The sequence below is a fragment of the Haliotis rubra genome, unplaced genomic scaffold (assembly GCF_003918875.1).
Source record: "Haliotis rubra isolate DU_JTF1 unplaced genomic scaffold, ASM391887v1 Scf951, whole genome shotgun sequence".
Classification (NCBI taxonomy): Eukaryota; Metazoa; Mollusca; class Gastropoda; order Lepetellida; family Haliotidae; genus Haliotis; species Haliotis rubra.
Genome location: NW_025767692.1, coordinates 236,582 through 255,468, shown reverse-complemented (window position 1 = coordinate 255,468; position 18,887 = coordinate 236,582). Strand labels below are relative to the sequence as shown.

The window sequence follows — 18,887 nt, the reverse complement described above, 5'->3', positions numbered from 1 at the left end:
GTTCCACAGAAGCCTTGTCATGGCGGCCTATAGCTTTTCCATGTCTGCATATGCAACCATCAACCACGTGTATCTCCATCACACGATTGTCAAAATCTTCTAGATTCATCATTCAGTCAGATTGTCGTCAATAACACTGGAGTTCACCATTGACTCCAGCTGCTGAGGTATGCATGTTTCCAACTGGCAGGTGTAAAAACATGAGAGAATGAGTGAGTGAGTTGGGTTTATCGCCAGTGTTAACAGTATTGCAGTTACATCACGGCACGTCAGTTACTGTGGGGGGAGAGCCCGAAGGGATACTGGTCTCACTTTGTCGAAATCCACGGTATGGTGTTGACAAACTTACAGACACAATCATGACAAGCCCAGGTTTTGACCCACAATCAAAAGTTTCTGGACACATCACTGCACATCAAAGTTTAGCTCTTGAGTCAACTATACTCACCGTACAAAAGACTGAAAACCAACGATGCCATAAATACATGGCAACTTGACACCTTCAAAAGTACTTACATGGGGTCATGACAAAGCCTCTCCGGCTGAGGGTGAACTGGTCTGCTGCCTCTCCACCTTCAACCAGACCATTCCAGGCCTGGCACTCGCACCAGTAATCCTCCAAGCCTCTGACGTCATTCTGGGTGACGTCGAAGGTAGCCTTTACTAAAATCCGGCCCGATTCAGGCTCAAAGCTTTCATATGTCTTCGTGCGTTCGGTATCCATTTTCATTCCCAGGCAGTTAAAGGTAATTTCCATTGCATCGTAGGCCTCACATGTGAGAGTGACGGGCTTGTGTTTCACGATATACGAATATTCCTGGGGATGAGTCACAAACTCCGGAAGCGCCATTGAGGTATCTTGTCCAACACAGGACATCAGGAATGTACCTGGGTGAGAGGAAAATATTGTTCATGGTACATATTCTAGCTTGTCATTTGCCGATTTACATAATACTCGAGAGCGAACTGACATCGTCGTAAGGTACTAGTTTACAAAGTCGTGTAAGCTGTTGTAAGCTCGAAGTAAAAGTTGATAAAGCGGTATGAAAATTACTATAAAAATAAACAGCTACCGAAAAACAAACAAAAACAAAACAAAAACACCCCACCCCAAATAAATATAAAGAAAAACCCAACAAAACAAACAAACAACAAAACACCATCACATCTAATTCCATATAATTTTACATTTTGAAAACATACGACGAAGCATTAAGTTTGCTTAAAACGCGATAGTTAATTTCAAACCGTGCAACATAACGAATGTGTCTAAAGCACCGCAATGTATTGTGGGTAACCATCTGAGGTTATCTCCTTGAAATTATGTCATTTACACATCTTCAAATCCCTCATTTATTATACTTACAGAGTGTGGAGAGGAGAAAAGTTGTAGTTATCTCCATCTCTGCTGTGACTGTTGGTGGTAGTTGTTTTCGTCTAGTATGGTACTGATGTTACTCGATAGGTCCTTGTACCTGTCTCCTCTGCTGCCTTAGTATGTCTTTTACAGCGTCCTGGGCTGACTCTCTCTGAAAAAGGAAATTAGACATCAGCAACTAATGGCACTTGATTTCGATCAGTACGGTACACATGTTCGTGAAAGGGAAATTAGACATCAGCAACTGACGACATATAATTTTGATCAGTACGGTACACATACTGGTGAGAAACCATTGTGAAACTCAAAGAGTGGTACCCCACTATCGAGTATTTTAAGGTTTTGTTTGATTAGAACTGTATCTCGTCCCTGTTGTATGGCCTTTCATTGGTGGTGCGCAGTCAGCATATAACAATAACGCGTTCAATCCTTGGACATTACCAATTGTTGCTTATCCCATCGACTTTCCCTGGGTTCTTCTGTTACAAGGAATATTTACAATAAAACATGGCTTTCGGGTTATGGTTAATAGGAACTGCAGGTTGCACATTGTAAAGATCCTTATAACAAGGCCACATCTTGCAGCCAGAGGCATTGTATGCTGACTCATGAACCTGATTTAACTTTTCTAGGTTGAGTGTGAGGAGTGCATTTCATGGAGCTTGTTTGTGCTTGCATGCAATACGACCTTCAGCCAAATGACACGAAACTGAAAATATCTTCATTTTTTGTGTGTTTTTACACCCACAAAGAAAAGATATTTATACACATTTCGTTGTCAAGCCATGGCAAGTTTTGCCTGCCACAAACACCTGGTATCAATTGTTTCCAGCGACATCTCTGATGAACATGTTTCCAGCGGCATCTCTGTTTAACATGTTTCCAGCGACACCTCTGTTGAATATGTTTCAGCGGCATGTTTGTTGAACACCTCCAGCGACACCTCTGTTGAACATCTTTCCAGCGACATCTCTGATGAATATGTTTCCAGCGACATCTCTGTTGAACATGTTTCCAGCGACATCTCTGATGAACATGTTTCCAGCGACATCTCTGTTGAACATGTTTCCAGCGACATCTCTGTTGAACATGTTTCCAGCGACATCTCTGATGAACATTTACCATACACAACCACGGTGTGTCCCACAGTCCCTCAACAATACCAGTTTACCTTCCGCCCAGCTCTCACTCTAATGACATAGACCTAAATGAAGCAAGCCTAGATTTTCCACACGTTAAGGATCTCACTGAGGCTCCTTTTCAATTTACAGTAAGATGTGTGTTTCTACAAGCATTTAGTGTAGGGCAATACAGCTGGTCTATTTTGACCACGCATACAATCTTCAAACAAAACCTGAGACCAGCCGTCGTTTCAGGAAATTTATCAATAAAGAGTAAAACCAAACTGTTGCATTGCTTTGAAATGGTTAGACTGCTCCTGTTATCGTATTACAACTACAATCATGGAATTTACACATTGGATTTATTTGTTTACAATTGAATAACTTCTTTATTAATTTAATTATATCTCTCACTGACAGTTCCATTAATCCACTCCAACATGAAACAGAACGAAGGCGCCTCGTCGCGAGACGTTCTTGTAGCCTATTGTAACTGTATCTATTGTTAACAGCTTCTAACCATTGGCAACTGCAGACGGGTCATTATTTGTGCCCAGGAATTACTTGTGACTCGGGGAACGGAAATAATTGACGTCAGTTCTGTTCAACTGAAGGACTGGTTTTATCATCCTTTTTCTTAAACGCTTGCCGTCACTTCAAACGCTTACTTCATTTCCGTAGGCTATCTTACACTTAAGATGCAAGCGTTTTATAGATGACAACTTCTTTATTGTCGATTAAAATAACGTTTGAGGAGGTTCTTTAATTCCTTGATCAGGTGACTGGCCACATGGCGTAAACTGGTTTTACTGTCATTAACCGTTTGCGCTCTACACGAAGACGTCTCACTCAGCTCATATCAACCCTCGGGTCATCTCGGACAGAATCCATTTATCATCTTGTTTTGGGGATTTGATTATCTTATGATACAATAACTTGACAGTTGTGATTCTCATATAAATGATTAAAGTGTTACATATTGCTATTTCCTTCAATCAAAGTCCACGCATCATTTCTGGTATGCATAAAATACATGTAAATTGTTTTCCGGTCGCCATATTTTACGCTGTCAATCTACCGATACTATACCACTTTGATATACAAACATGTACCTCGCTTGAGGTATTATCTACTAGTAGCAAACAGCATTGACCGATTAGAACGGAGTGGAATCCATGTGTGAAAACTGTATCTTAAAAACATTACTTTTATTGGCTAGAAAAAGTTCGTGTAGAGAGTAATGGCATCAGAAAAGGGCTTCACACATTGTACCCATGTGGTGATTCGACCGCTTTAACCTCTAGGCTACCCTTCCACTTTCACTTAATGATGGTCAGTATGGAAACAACATTTTACACTTCAACATAGTATCTTTATAATGCGACGTCACTTCATTCAAACCTGGGTGTGCTGTTTCAAAATTTAAGCGCATTGCGACCAGAACTATCTCTGCAGGACGGGGTACATACCGCGCCTATCTATATCGCTGAAGGTTATTTAAACTGGTGTTTACTGTGATACTTGGGTAACTGTTTACGCCAACCAGGGAGGCTGGCAACGGCGAAGCACAACACCTTTCCCCAGTATCACTGCGGGTATTTATAATCACTGACTGTCAGAGAGACACCCAATGCGAGAAAGCGCCCAGTGTTTGGCAATGATGGTGCAAAGACGTGAGGATGCGCTGCCTGGTTCCCTGTTTCTTGTGCGCTGCGATCGGACGTAGAGGACACAGCACAGCACAAAGGGGTTGGGTGTACTCTGGGCACATTGAACTAACAGGTCTAAGTCACCGTAACTTACATGTACTAGTGTGTATGACTCATAACGTCCTCATTGTTCACATAAGTGTTGTCACCGCAAGAAACCAATAAACATTTCACAATGGTACTACATAACACCTAGAACGACAACCTTTGCAAATATCAACCTTTGTTATAATATCAGCACTATTGGTGATAACATAATGGCTTTGCCTAACATGATTCCATTGAATATTCAATGTTGCTTTCAGATATAGCCTAGTGGTACGAGTGTTCGACTGTTTAATGAGTGGTCGAAGTTCCACCTGCCAAGCTGGTCCTCTTTGTTTTGGCTTCTTCAGTGGTGGCTACACAGCTTGGACATTTTTTCAAGACACGTTAAACATCAAAAGTATGTCTAATATTCTACTAAAAACGCATAGGAAAAATGGTATTCCCGGATTTCTTTCATGTGAACAAAACTATCGAATTTCCTTCTCTAAAAGCTTTACCAGGAAGGTCTATAATAGGACTGGTGGGTAAATGAATTCGACAGCTAGTCTGAGGTTACAAAGGTTAATTCTCAGCTTACAAGTCATTACCACTTTCTTGTCTTCAGTAACTAAAATAGAATTGTGAGTTCAGTTGCAACCCAATTAGGTGTTTGATAAGACCAGATGTAACCCTATTATCTGTTCTTTTTTGCCTTTCTTCTGGAAAGCTCTTCGTCAGAAGACACCTGCCGAAACAGGAACTAAGCAAAGCTTGGTTCGCAGTTGTACTACCACCGTGTTATCAACTACACAGGAATATATGAATGGCACTGTTTATCGTAGGAAACAGCTCGCGTGCATAGGCTTACTTATTTTAAACCTATGGTAAAAGAATCTAATAGAATATCACAAAAAATCGAACAAATATACATCATTAGTTAGCACGCAATGACTCTTCAGTCGCTATACTGTTCTGTAACGAATCTGCACACTGTATCAACTAAATAAATTAAGATAAAAAACATAATTTTAGCCTAAAATGCCACACACCTTACACTGGAGAATAAATATGCCGCACCTAACGAACAAACACGTGTTTATGACGGACCTTGAATCATAAGACTGTTTGAATCTGTGGCGATACACACCGGCACAAATCCCTCAACGTCATTCCAACACACATGTTCTGGCTTTGGTGGAGCCGCACACTGCAGCAGGAAGGCGCACACCAGGCTCTATGTTGCGTCTCTGTTCAACACATTTCCTAGACTTGCACAAGTCTCTAAGGTAAAAATTAATACTTTAAATGATAATTTCTTAAAAACTATAAATAACAGACTGGTTGTACTGTCAGCTCATCTAGACTTGCCTCTTTAAAAGGATAGAATTACTAGACGTCCACTGGCCTAGCATTCAGTACAACCTCGGAGCAAGGCTGAGCAATAAATCGCAACCCAAATCTCAACGAAGGCATTATCGGCAATTCTTATGGTCAAAAAAGAGGCAAAAGAAGAATATGGAAAGTTTATACAGAAAATATTTTGTTGATTTCTGACCTTTAATCTACGCCCATGTAATCTTTACCAAAACAACAGATAAACCCTACAAGTTGAGTTGCTGTTAAAAAAAACATGTCTGGTTGAAGGTCGTTCATGATGTTCCATCATATCAAATTTCATAGGTTTACAGTTGAATTACTATTGTTAGTGTACAGCTTACTGACAGAAATGTCCTTTTCGCCATTTTTTATAACACCACAAAGCTCTGAATCCTTCCCCAGAAGGTTTCATTTTTAAACAAGGATGATTCATCCTTTATGTATGGGGCCACTACGGCCTCGCCACCAGCCCTGATCGAGCACTCGCTACGATGTATGTGGGAGAAACGCCACACGCACATTCCTTCTTTTTAAAACAAAACGGACTGGGCAGACTAATGCGAACCATGACCCATTTGCGTTGTTATATACACACAAACCTGAATGAAACAATGCAGGTTTATTATTTGACACACTAGCAGAAAAACATTTCCATCATATTCTGTTTATAAAACACGATAAGGTTAAACAATACGATAGTTAAGAGAACTGACGTGACCCACATGTTTCTCTTCTCTGAGGCCTGCCCCACCCCCACTTCTCCAACCTTTCTAACCTATTGGAATTTGAAACCTTGCAAGAAACCTGATTCAGCCATTTTGCTTGGTTGTTGAATACCTTTCCGGTGTTGCTAGGCAACCATCTTAACTACAATGCCGACAGGGGCATGGTACGCCTTGAGAAGCCGGCGTCTTTTGCTTGTATATATATAACACTTACAACAGTGTTTGTGTAAGACGCACGTCTAGAAACCACACAGAGAGTCCTGCAAAAGTTCCCCTGCGGCAAGCTTTCCCTAACTTGAAGTTTCCCAGAATTCCCTAGCGTATGTAGGGATTCGAGACCGTTGAAGAATCCTAATAACCTAGCATTGGTGTTTGCGTAACATTTCATTACAGAGCTGTGGCACTAGGACGAGTCGGCATGTTTAAACGTAACCGATGTTGAGCGTGCACAAGGGAAAGGGTGGAGGAATTGATTCCCTATGCAGAAAATATCATCAGTTTCTCGATCCGTAGAGCCTGAGTGTAGGTCCAGTCTGTTCTCCATCGTAGAATGATAGCCCCCACCTTGCCTCACAGCATACACTGACATTACTGGGATGGTAGAGGTGAGCAGCAGTGAGGGTGTTGCATACTTCGCAAGGAGCTGAGAATGCAACTACTACTACTACTACTACTACTACTACTACTACTACTACTACTACTACTACCACCATGGGATGGTAGAGGTCAGCAGCCACGTAAGCTTTGCATACTCCGCAAGGAGCCGAGAAAGCAACTACTACTACTAATAATAATGGGATGGTAGAGGTCAGCAGCAGTGAGGTGTTGCATACTTCGCAAGGAGCTGAGAATGCAACTACTACTACTAACTACTACTACTACTACTACTACCATTGGGATGGTAGAGGTCAGCGTAAGCGTTGCATACTCCGCAAGGAGCCGAGAAAGCAATTTGAAAACTACTACTACTACTACTACTACTACTACTACTACTACCACTCCAATTCTAGTTACCACCGCCATGACATTGCCGAAATATAGCTAAAAGCGGCGTAAAATCAAATTCATTCACAACTACTCTGTAGGTTTTTCAGGGAAGATTATATTTCGTCGTCCCAGCAATCTATCATGGCCATCAAAGGCGTCCAGTTGGACTCAGTGCATGTCTATCAATTATTATTATCATTATGATGCTATCAAACAAATCATCACCGTCATTATTGTAATTACTATTGTTATTTACACAATCATAATTAGCTTCACGTGGATATAACGATGTGATCATGTTACACAAGGATGTTGAAATATGTGTGACCTGAAGACCTGAAACAACCGGTGCAGGTGTTCATGGTGAGTGCTTGTTTCCCTTAAACTACATCTGTATTTCTATCGAAAAGTGAAATTATTTTACTCCATTTTTACATGAACGTAAATTATGTATCAAAAGTCATTTCTTTAGATATTTACATACTTCTTATGATTATAGTATACTTTTGTCGCCTTAATTGAACAGGCCGTAACCCGTCACTTCACGTACAAACACCAGCAAAGCTGAAAATATCCATGAATGAACAAAACATCTTTACGACAATATTCAACTTTGGAATAGCAAATTAAAGGCTATATAACATCAACGGAGGAATATCATACACCCCTAGCCAACACGGGAGAACATTCTATATTGCACAGCATGTGAGCCTACGCACAAATAGGTGAAAAAACACTTAACATAAATCTAAACAAATCAGGAGGGAATGTTTTCACGAGACACAGGGATCATATACTTAGCTAGCATTACAAGACGAAACAACTTAACTCAATGATATTCCCCCGCAGAACATCCAACGACCTTGAACAAACTACCACACTCCAATATGAAGAAGATATGAGATGTTGAGATGAAAAAACGGACATCCTTCAAGTTATCTCAGCTTATAAGACTGCGCTGGTTCTGTGTGGCAGATGTGACTCGGTTTAATATAGAAAAGCGAAGGCTTCACTCGAGAACTTTACCTGAATAATGATGTACCTCCGTCCCCGGTTGGGCAAGATATTCCAGTCAGACGCACATCAAACGCCATCGACGTGACGTGGGTGAGCAGTAGAACGCCCTGTTTATTCCCAGTTTGAAATTCAGGGTAAGCCAAGGGGCTTTTTGGTTCACGAACTTTGCACTATAATTTCATGCCTGCTACCACATGGTATTGTAATTTTGTTAAATCGTTGAAATCAGAAATTCGTGTATTTCAGTTCAGAGTGAGTGAATTTGGTTTCACGATGCTTTGAACAGTATAACATCACATGTGTCAGTGCCATGTCAGAGGAAGTATCAAATCAAATGTCGGAGGGTCTTAGACGTTCATCACTTTGGCGAAGCATGCGAACATGGATCTGGTTCTTACAACCCTAGAAACGTAATGTCAGGAACCACAATTAGAACCCACGAGGTTTCTGGCGCGCCAAAGGGACGCAACCCTACACCGCCATGGAAGAAGTTGCCTCCCATGTCATAACGAATGTCACTCGGGATGTTATAATATGGACTTCCTGGGTATTATAACTAAAATGATATACATCATAAAGATTCCTTCTGGTAGGTAATTAACTAATGGTTAACTATGAAGTCAACTTTCAGACCGTTTCATTGTAAATATTCTGTTGCACGTCAGGGACATAACTTGTTTGGGTTGCTCATGTAATCATATCAATTATAGAAACTCGTAAGAAAGACAAAATCTAAGCGAGAAAAACATACTCTGCAACACTGAATAACTATTTACTATAACCGTCCACGTTTCCAATTTACCCATTGCCTGCTGCAGGCGTATTAATAAGCCCAATGTAAACGTTTCTCCACCATGCACGACTTGCATAAGACACAAACATTTCCAGACACAAACAGTTCCAAACATAAACATTTCAAAAGTCAGGCAAAGAAACAGGATCTCGGTACTGCCTTATTCATTATTACTTCAAAATAAAATGTGTAAGTTTCGACTGAGCGACTGTTTCAACCACAGATGATAGCTCCATGATGAATACGAGACATGGGTGTGTGTTGATTACGTTAGTGGAACGTTAGCCTTTCAGATACATTACTTGAATACTTGGGTGATTACTGCATTTAAAGCTCCAAGACCTACCAGCACCATTTCTCCTATCTTGAACTTATTACTGGCGTTCTTACAATAAAACACTCGTATTGTCTTATCATGGAAACTATTACACATTCATTACATAAACCATTGTAGCTAATGGCGTGATTAGTTTGTTCGGTTTTCTTTGTGAAGGGGAAAATGTCAAAAGATATTTTTAAGTGTATAACTGCTTTCTGTCGCATACTTGACCTTACAAGTATTTATGGCTGATACTTTGAGAGTATCATAATCAGTTCATTTTTTTCACATACTTGTTGTGATTTTAGGTTCATGTAACGGTTCGCAGTGAGTCAATCAACAAATACAGTGGGAACATGTTCAAGTATCATATTTCAAGGAAAATATTACCTCGTGACCTTGACCTGAACCCTCGTCATCAGCAACCCGTTCCGGGAACACCCGATGCTATCACTAGAACTATATGCTCCATAAGGGGACTGTTTTGAAATTGTCTGTTTCGGTTAGGCTCGTTCCGGTTTCTTTTGAATATTGATATTACTTACATAAACTAACATACGTGAATACCGGTATTGTGCATTTACGCTGTTATTGTTTATAGTGTAAATATCAACAATAATTGATACAGAAAGAACATTGTCCGCAATATGAACTCTGGGTTTACTGAACACCAAAAGGTCATAGTCATTAGAAGCGTATTTGCCAGGAAGTCGACCCTGACAATTACAGTAGAACCTCTTCCTCTGGCCGACTTGGTCAACAGTTCCACATTCCTGCAGAAATCGTTTTAGGTTTCGAGCACTAAATAAACATATTTAGCGCCGTTGATAGTGAGAAATAGAAAGCACCTGTTTTGTTGGCTAATCCGTTCCCAGATGGATTAGATGGAATTACGAGGGCTTCATCATCATACAAGTTGTAAGACATGGAACCAATTATACCAGGCCTCCCTCTCTTATTAGCATTTGTCATGATATATTACCCACAAAACATATCATACATGTATACTTAAAGAGCCCCCGAAACCAACAGTGGGGCAGTTATGAAGATTACATTGCATTTAAACATCCACAGGGGTAGGGGTGCATAACATGAACATTACTAGTCATAAAAGAAGGTTATACAAGTTTTATATACCCACAATAACAGAACTTATTGCTTACGTAAAGGTCTACAGAGTGGTGCAGATTTTCCCAGCAAAACTACTTTGTAAATGATACAGCTGATACAGCTGAAGAAAGCGCTTGGGGATATGGGAGTTATTAAGAGCGATTACAGAGATAGCTAGACTTGTTCAAGTCTCTAAGGTAATAATTAATAGTTTAAATGAAAATCTATAAAGCAATAAGAATAACAGACTGGCGTCCTTAGACTGTCCGCTTATTTTCATTTGCCTCTTTAAACGATAGAATTAAAACACATCCATGGAATTAGCATTCAGTACAGCCTTGGAGCAAGGCTAGGAGATAGCTAATATATTGTCCAATTAAAAGCGTTCGTGTCCGTTAGGTTAAATTCTATTCTAATCAAAGGATAGTCTCATTATCAAAATATGCACATGAAGATCTATGATCATAAGAAATCTAATTATGAAACAGATGAGGCGGCATGAGGTATCATATATTTCAAAGTGCGTAAATGCTTGGAAGGGAATTTGCTAATTGACCATTATGGAACCATATCAGATCATGGATATACAAAAAGCTTCAGTAGAACTGACGTTTTACAAATATTAAACTTCCTGTCCAATTCCTTCGTTTTCATTTGGCTGTCCGAGCAGAAAGTAATAATGTTGGGGTTTCGGTAGACTAAGGCTTAGTCTCTGAATATATATTTGGGGTTTTATATTGAAAAGGAGCCCTAGGGATGAACCTGAGGAAATCTAGACTGTTATTTTTTAGCACTGCAAGTTAGTAATGTTGTTCAGGGACTGTGGGACAGACTAGGGTTTCGGTAATAATGCATGACTGTTATTTTTCAATTAGTAATTACTTTTCGCCCTATCTTTGATACTAATTAAAATGTAATGACATTGAAGATGACTGAGATGTTGATTATGGTGGCCTATGAAGATGGACATTGCTTCTTCATCTACCATGCATGATTCCCCTGAATAAACGACCTGACAACGTTGCAAAGTTTACAGTAATCAAATTACACACTATTTGTCAATATTTAACCATGGCATCGGAATCGATCTGGCATCTAACCACAAACGTTCTACATATGGACACACGCTGTCCGTTTGTGTACCATTCCTATTTATCATGCAGATCTCCACTTGGCCATTTGAACACTTGACCAAGGCAACAAACATCACACCCGATGACCAGACACAACGGCAGCATGGAAACACTCATAAGACGGTCTGACTGATTGGTTTGGGAGATTCTTCACCAGCGGACCATACATCAAGTGACGGACAGCTGAGAAAACGTACAACGATAATGACCAGAGATGCTACTGACCGATGGTCAAAGACTGGTCGTGTCGCTTGACGTCTCTGTCAGACACATGTTTTACACGAGAGAAAATTGGCACTCAAAATGTGACTTATAGCTACTAGAGCCTTAATTGCGCCGCTTGGGGATTTGATGAATGGTGGGAAATGTCCTAACATCGTTACAAAGAGTCCCTATGAGCCAAACTGAGAGTTTTGGAATTCTTTCGACGAATGCAACAGGCTCCTCCACAAAAGTGTTCTTGTTGACCTCTGTTATGGCTTCATTAATCTTCTTGAAACTAATGATATAGGAGCCGAGGTGAATTTTACAGGAAAAAACCCATTGGGTAACAGGGTATCTGGAATAGTACAAGGCACTGTTTTGTTAAAATGAACGCTGTCACGTTATCTACCACTTCATCTTTTGACAATACGAGACTTTCAATACGATAGATTTCAGTAGTTAATGACAAAAGCAATCAGTACGATGAGTATTCCTGTCAGTATTACTTATCAAGACCTTCTACAGGTCTTCATCATCATGATCATCACCATGATCATCATCATGATCCTCGTCAATATTATCTCCAAACGTTATTACCACACCACATCATCATCATGATCATCATTCATGAGTTATCGTTAATATTGTCTCCAAAAGTTGATATTACCACCATCACCACCACTATCATCATCATCATCATCATCATCATCATCATCATCATCATCATCGGGGCGGTGGGGTAGCTTAGTGGTTAAAGCGTGCGCTCGTCACGCCGAAGACCCGGGTTCGATCCCCTACATGGGTACAATGTGTCAAACCCATTTCTGGTGTCCCCGCCGTGATATTGCTGGAATATTGCTGAAAGCGGCGTAAAACTAAACTCATTCACTCATCATCATCATCATCATCATCATCATCATCGTCAATATTGTCTCCAAACGTTGATGTTACCATCGTCAATATATCATCATCATCAATCGTGAGTCATCGTCAATATTGTCTCCAAACGTTGATGTTACCACCATCACCACCACCATCATCATCATCATCATCATCATCATCAAGAACAACAACAAATAAACTACAACAATTTAATATAAATTAATGTCATTGTCAGCATGTTCATCACCATCATCACCATCATCACCACTCACCTCACACAACATCTACTCAACATCACCCGTCTATGGTTCTCCATTACACCACTGTGAGAAGCACACAATGTCACAATGTTCTCTAACGTTAACTGAAAACACCGACAGAAAATGCCAGCGTGGTGGTCTGTAGTCGGCTCGTCGTGATAAGCATTTGGGCTTGATAACACGCACTGAGACTGCACAAAACACAACCAACCAAGAAACAAGCTCTCCTTGCACAACTTACTTATTTCCAACCACAGCTATGAGTTCTTGCTTGAATGACGGGTGTCAGCTCACAGGAGGTCAAGGGCTCCATGTCAAGGATGCATTGAGTATTCTGGGATAAGAAGCGTTTTACATAAAACGCCAGAGACAACATATGGGAACTTGTCTTCGAGTGATTCTCAAGAAACCAGCTTTAGTAACAAGGACGTCTCTTGTGATACGCGTGGGCTGCCGGTAAGGCAGGACGTACTTAGCCGTTTCGCGAACACCTGGTGTCATCACTGAATTTTTAAAGATGCATGCATGTAATTTTCAATACTAATTTGCCTTTTACGTCCTCAGGAATACATTTCGAGAGCTAGAGGATACATATTAACTATTTAAATAGGGAAACCATTTAGGGAGCAGGGAGTTAGGCGATATGAATTATATCCACTGTAAAACCAGGGTAAACACAAGGAGGGTGGTTCACCATATCCCACATCCTTCATAATCTAAACTCTTCAACACAGCCTCAGGACCACGCCCTGGACGCATTTCAAGATTATCCTCTTGGGAGGTACTGGTTATGTTTCTAAACAATATTCTTGCTATGAAATACACAATGTGCTGGCGATTAGGTGCCTGACTCTGAGGGTGCGGGTTCGAATCCCGGATGGGACTCAACCCAACAAAAGTACTAGAATCTGTACTTTACTAAGAAAGTGTCATCCCAAATATAACATATGTTAATATGCTGGCTATAAACAAAAATGAAGAACAGTTTCGAGGTCGTTTTTGTCACTCTAAGACAATTCCAGATGAGAACGATTTCTTCTTATCCAGTTCCTCCAACAAACACAAAGGTCGGGCTTGTCTTGGAACAACCCTAATATAACCTTGAAAGAAACTACTATCGTTAACATTCATTCTGGCCATACATCTACTTTAAGTGTACGTATTTCATTAAGTGAAGACCCATGTTCTTTTATATGAAGATATGCGAACACTTATAATGAGCCATGGCCCCAAACAATCTCTATTCATATTAGTCTGAAATATTAGCAATCTAGGAAGCTATCACGCCCAATTAAGCATTCTGAACAATTCAATAATGTCTAGACCGGAGTGAAATGACCTCCGTAAAGCGCTAATGTTCTCGCGGTATCTCACCAAGCTATCGTCCTATTCAAATGATTTAATGGGAGCTACTGGAACGAAGATCGTCAAAACAAACGAAGGATGATTCAAGCAATCCGCGTTGGTGGCACGTTGAGAGGGAACGTAGATGCTGCGCCCATTTGAGGTCTTTCAACATCATGAGGGTAATGCGGTTTTCCTCGCCTCTGGGTGAGATAGATGGTATCTTGTGGTAGATGTTGAAGGCCACGAGCGTTGAGGGATGGCCGTTAATGTCGCCGCGCATGCACAGACGTGTTGGTAATCGGTTCTAAATATGCAAAACTGCTGTACAACCGATATTTATAGTTTCGGATCTGGTTTTGGACTTGAACTATTTTGGCGATGAAACACGCCCAACCGGTGGTCATCATGCTTCATGGTGTGCTAAGGCGATCTAAACACATATATGTGTTTTAAACCCCAAACGTTAACGTCATATCGTAAAACAGGTCACGAACGTTAAAAATACACACAGGTATCAAACTGTGTATGATATATATTTTGAAGAATGCAAGGTCACGTTTGCGTTATACACGGGATGAGGATTCATTGAGAAGCTTTACTTTCCAAATATGGAGACAATATGTTGCATGTTTCTGCAAAGGCAAGTATGGCCATTCCATGGAACTTGAGACACCTTCATTTATTCCCTTTGATCAAATCTCCAATATTTACGCCTTGACCATTGGCATGACAGCTGCAGTGAAAACAGTTATTAGTAGAAATTCAACACTCAGGCACTATCACCAAACACATCCCGTAATCTGTGATGAACCTGAGTGATTTCAGAGCGCATCTTGCCTACATATCGGACTCCTGTGAAGCGCAGACGAGATGTCCATCTGGGTAAACATGCCTGGATGGTTCCTTTCAGGTCATCCTCGATCCCATCTAGTGGGAAGGGAAGGGGATGAGGAGGCAGGACGCGGATGGGTGATTTTCGAAAGAAGATTAGACAGATGAGGAAATGAAGACGTGTGTAAGGAAGAGGGCGGCCGGACTGGAAGGAAGCAGAGTAGAGGAAGGCAAAATCGCTGCATCAGCAGGTACTTATCTCTTTGCGGCTAACACAGGGAGGAAAGGCTATCACTTAGTCTACCAGTTTTGTAGTCTCCGTGTCACTATAACAGGTCACGGGACGCTAATGCAAATTAGTTTCGTGCAGTGACGTTAATCAAAAATAGATAAGAATGACTTCAGAAATCTGATCAAATATAGACTTGCTATAGACGGTTGTAGGAGCGAAAGAGAGAGGAGAGGGTAAGAAACTTCAAATCTGGGATCAACTCAGGTATATTCTACGTTTACCAAACACATGGCTCATTGTTCAATAAAAAATGCAACACGGTCAAATAAATATATGCACGCTGTAAACGCGATGGCATTAGAGTTTAAGAACATTCTGATAATTGTTTATTGTATCACGAGGACACCGGGTGTTTACTAACCGTGAAAGTGCATTGCCTTACCTACGTTGTAAAGTAGGAGTGATGGAATCATTAACATCAACTAACACGAAGACGTCAGATCTTTTGGTTTAAAATGGTAATTCTCAATATGAGTGATGACACCAGGTGTTTGAAATCCAAATGAGATTTTCTAGTAACCGCCTAATACAATCAAACACATCCCACACCCGTCACGACTTGTCATAAAGATAAAATCCATCCCAATCCTCACATTCCACGTTACCCTAAACATATACGTATGTTGTATTAGCTTACTGAAGCGGTAATCTGTGGTTCCCATCTCAACACAAACAGCTTCCTCTACACAATGTTTTGTTTCCAGAAGATTGGTTTCGACAAAGCTCATCTCGTAATCACAAACAAGGTTACGGCAGAAAATATATCAACGAAAGGTTGTTACGACAGTCGGAATGAGCTAAATCTGTCTCAAGTGTCTACGTTATGATGGAATGATTTGAACGAAGTCTAAGACAAGCCTTGCCTCAGTGCTGAGGTCATAAAGCAAGCCATACATAATGTGTTATATGATCCGAAGGAGAAAAGGAGTGCAGCTCTTTTTTAGACACAGAATAGTACAAACACCCCAATCATTATGATCATATCATTACTGATGGTATAATTACTCATATGCACCACAGCTTTCATTCTGAATCGTGATCTGGAACATGTCTTCCTTTCACCGAAAACATTCAGCACTATCATTTGCTCTTTACTGACTGCAAGTTCTGAACTCCTCTCAACCTATGTAACATTTTGGTTGGCATTATCGCTCGTAGTGACATCAATGTGTTCGCATGACTGTTTTCTAAATGGCAACGAACCATGATTGCCAGACAACAACAAAGCAAGAATTAAGCGAGGCTTGGCATGAAGCAACATGATATTCCGAAATATATATTGTCAAGGATCTGGATAAGATGATACCGTTCAACTAGAGGGCTAACCTTGCAATTTGGAGCTATAGAGAGGTGATGTGAATAAGGCTTTACCCTTTGAAAAGAATGTTTTTTTGTCGGTCAGAATTCCTCGTGTTTTGAACTCTCACGTAACTCCAGATACACATCCAGAGACGCATTTGATGTTCACATATGGGTCAGTCAACCTATATAACTTCATTTATAATTCAAACTCAAGGTAACCTTCATAACATCGAAACAGCCCCCTACCAAATCTGACATCACCAAATGGTCCATGGCATCTGAGAAAGAGAGTAACTTGTTTATGCCATCTTGTGATAAAATAAACTATACGTCACTCTAAACACCTCTGGTCCCGAGATTAAAGAAATCTGGTTTAAATCATATTAAAAAAAGTTTAAACACTATTAAACGATCCCATGGCAACTCACCAAAAGGCCTCAGTGGCTGGTGGAGTAAGGTATCCCAATAAATCCTTGGCACCTCAACCTATAGCCATTTCAAATTTAACATAGACAGACAGGGGCAATGAAGAAGACCCTGTCTCAGCCACTGTCTGATCCAACCAAACTGAATTCTGTGAAATGGCATGAGGCCGGACAAAGAAGAGGAACAGCCAGTCTCAACTGGATTTACTGTTGGTATGTGCTGCCACCTGGTTTTCATAGAAGGTATCCTAGTCTAGAAGTGTGGTCAACTCTGACCGGCATGCTGTTACCACCTGAACGGTCAAGCGAATTCCGACCTGCAGTGTTTGTTGATTATTGGTCAATCGGACAGAGACTGGTGCACGTTAACATCTGTAGTAAAATATCTTAGGGGCGGAGGAATAACAACGATTGTAACAGATACTCCCAGATCAGAGAAGCTCCTGTTAGGGCACGTACGTACACTAAGCCGGTATGGGTAGATACACTCGACAGAATGTGGAAAACCTCATCAAAGAAATATTTTTCCATCTAAATTAGTCCCATATTTAACGATGCTTATTTCGGTTGTATCACGGTCTGATAAACCCTAAATATATTTTATGACCACATTCCAAGTGGCAAAGAAAACAACGATTCTTAAAATTAGACTTGAACCAGAATGAGATGTACCAGTTATAAAAATATAAATTATCTACATAAATGTATGTAGGCGAATGACGTGGTTGAGTAACATATTTTAAAGTATGACAAGTGTGCTTAGCACATTCTGTGTTGTACGACAACCACTCAGGCACTCCAAAATACGTTGGAGCGTTTTAAGTTTCACTAATCTACGAATGAAATCCCCACTTTCAGAATTCAAATTATTGGAAAGCGTTAACGTCTCGGCTCTGATATCATGGAACATGTGGGCCGTATGTCCCAAATAGAACCATTATCACCCGGCCCTCTAAACATTCCCTACCCCTTCTCCCCCACCCCCCCCCCATATCCTTCCGCTCCCTGAGATCACAGCTTGTCGTGTTTGAAGCTTGAGTAACAATGCCATTCAGAGGCCATGTCTACCGTATGCGCAACGTCACATGCAAACCATATTGCGAACATGGTATTTCCTCACTTTAACCTTTCATAATGAAATTCGTTCCCGGAGGAAGAAAAGAAACCCTTCACAACATTCACAGAAAGAGCTCACATACTAAAATACTAAGTCATACATTTTCTGTGAATGTTTTCCTCATTGTGATGTATTAGTGACAAACATCAAGTCCTGTTTTGGCCATAGGTTCCCGTGGGATTTTTAGGTGAATAATTGACTTGTCTTTGCGTGTGTTTTTCGGGTGCTACCGGTTGGGGACGATGGTATAATCACATGGTATCAGTAATATTTGATCGAGATTTATAAACACATGCTATCTTTTGAACCAGACACAAACATATTTGACATCAGAAGTCTTTGAGGAAAGACTGCAACTGGCAGAAAGTGCATTAAGCCATATTCCTTTCTGCTTTTATTAGGTTTCGTTTACCATGAAAGCAATACTATTTTGTAACGCTAACATAACGTCTAGTATCTACACAGAATAATACGTATCTATCCTACAAACACAGGGGTAGTGTTGAATAAACAGTTATTCTTTGAGAGTAC

At 40.5% G+C, this 18,887-nt stretch overlaps 1 protein-coding gene across 4 annotated transcripts in view; it reads right to left on the bottom strand.

The window, feature by feature from the left end:
- Positions 1 to 18,887, bottom strand: part of LOC124264952 (roundabout homolog 1-like) — a 72,778-nt gene that overhangs the window by 21,254 nt on the left and 32,637 nt on the right. For all 4 annotated transcript variants that reach the window (XM_046699734.1, XM_046699733.1, XM_046699737.1 and 1 more), the window contains exons 2-3: positions 1,367 to 1,529; positions 517 to 888 (exon numbers count right to left, since the gene is read on the bottom strand). In XM_046699734.1, the coding sequence (XP_046555690.1) occupies positions 517 to 888; positions 1,367 to 1,403 (409 nt within the window). In that variant the 5' untranslated portion in view covers positions 1,404 to 1,529. The remainder of the gene's footprint in view (positions 1 to 516; positions 889 to 1,366; positions 1,530 to 18,887) is intronic.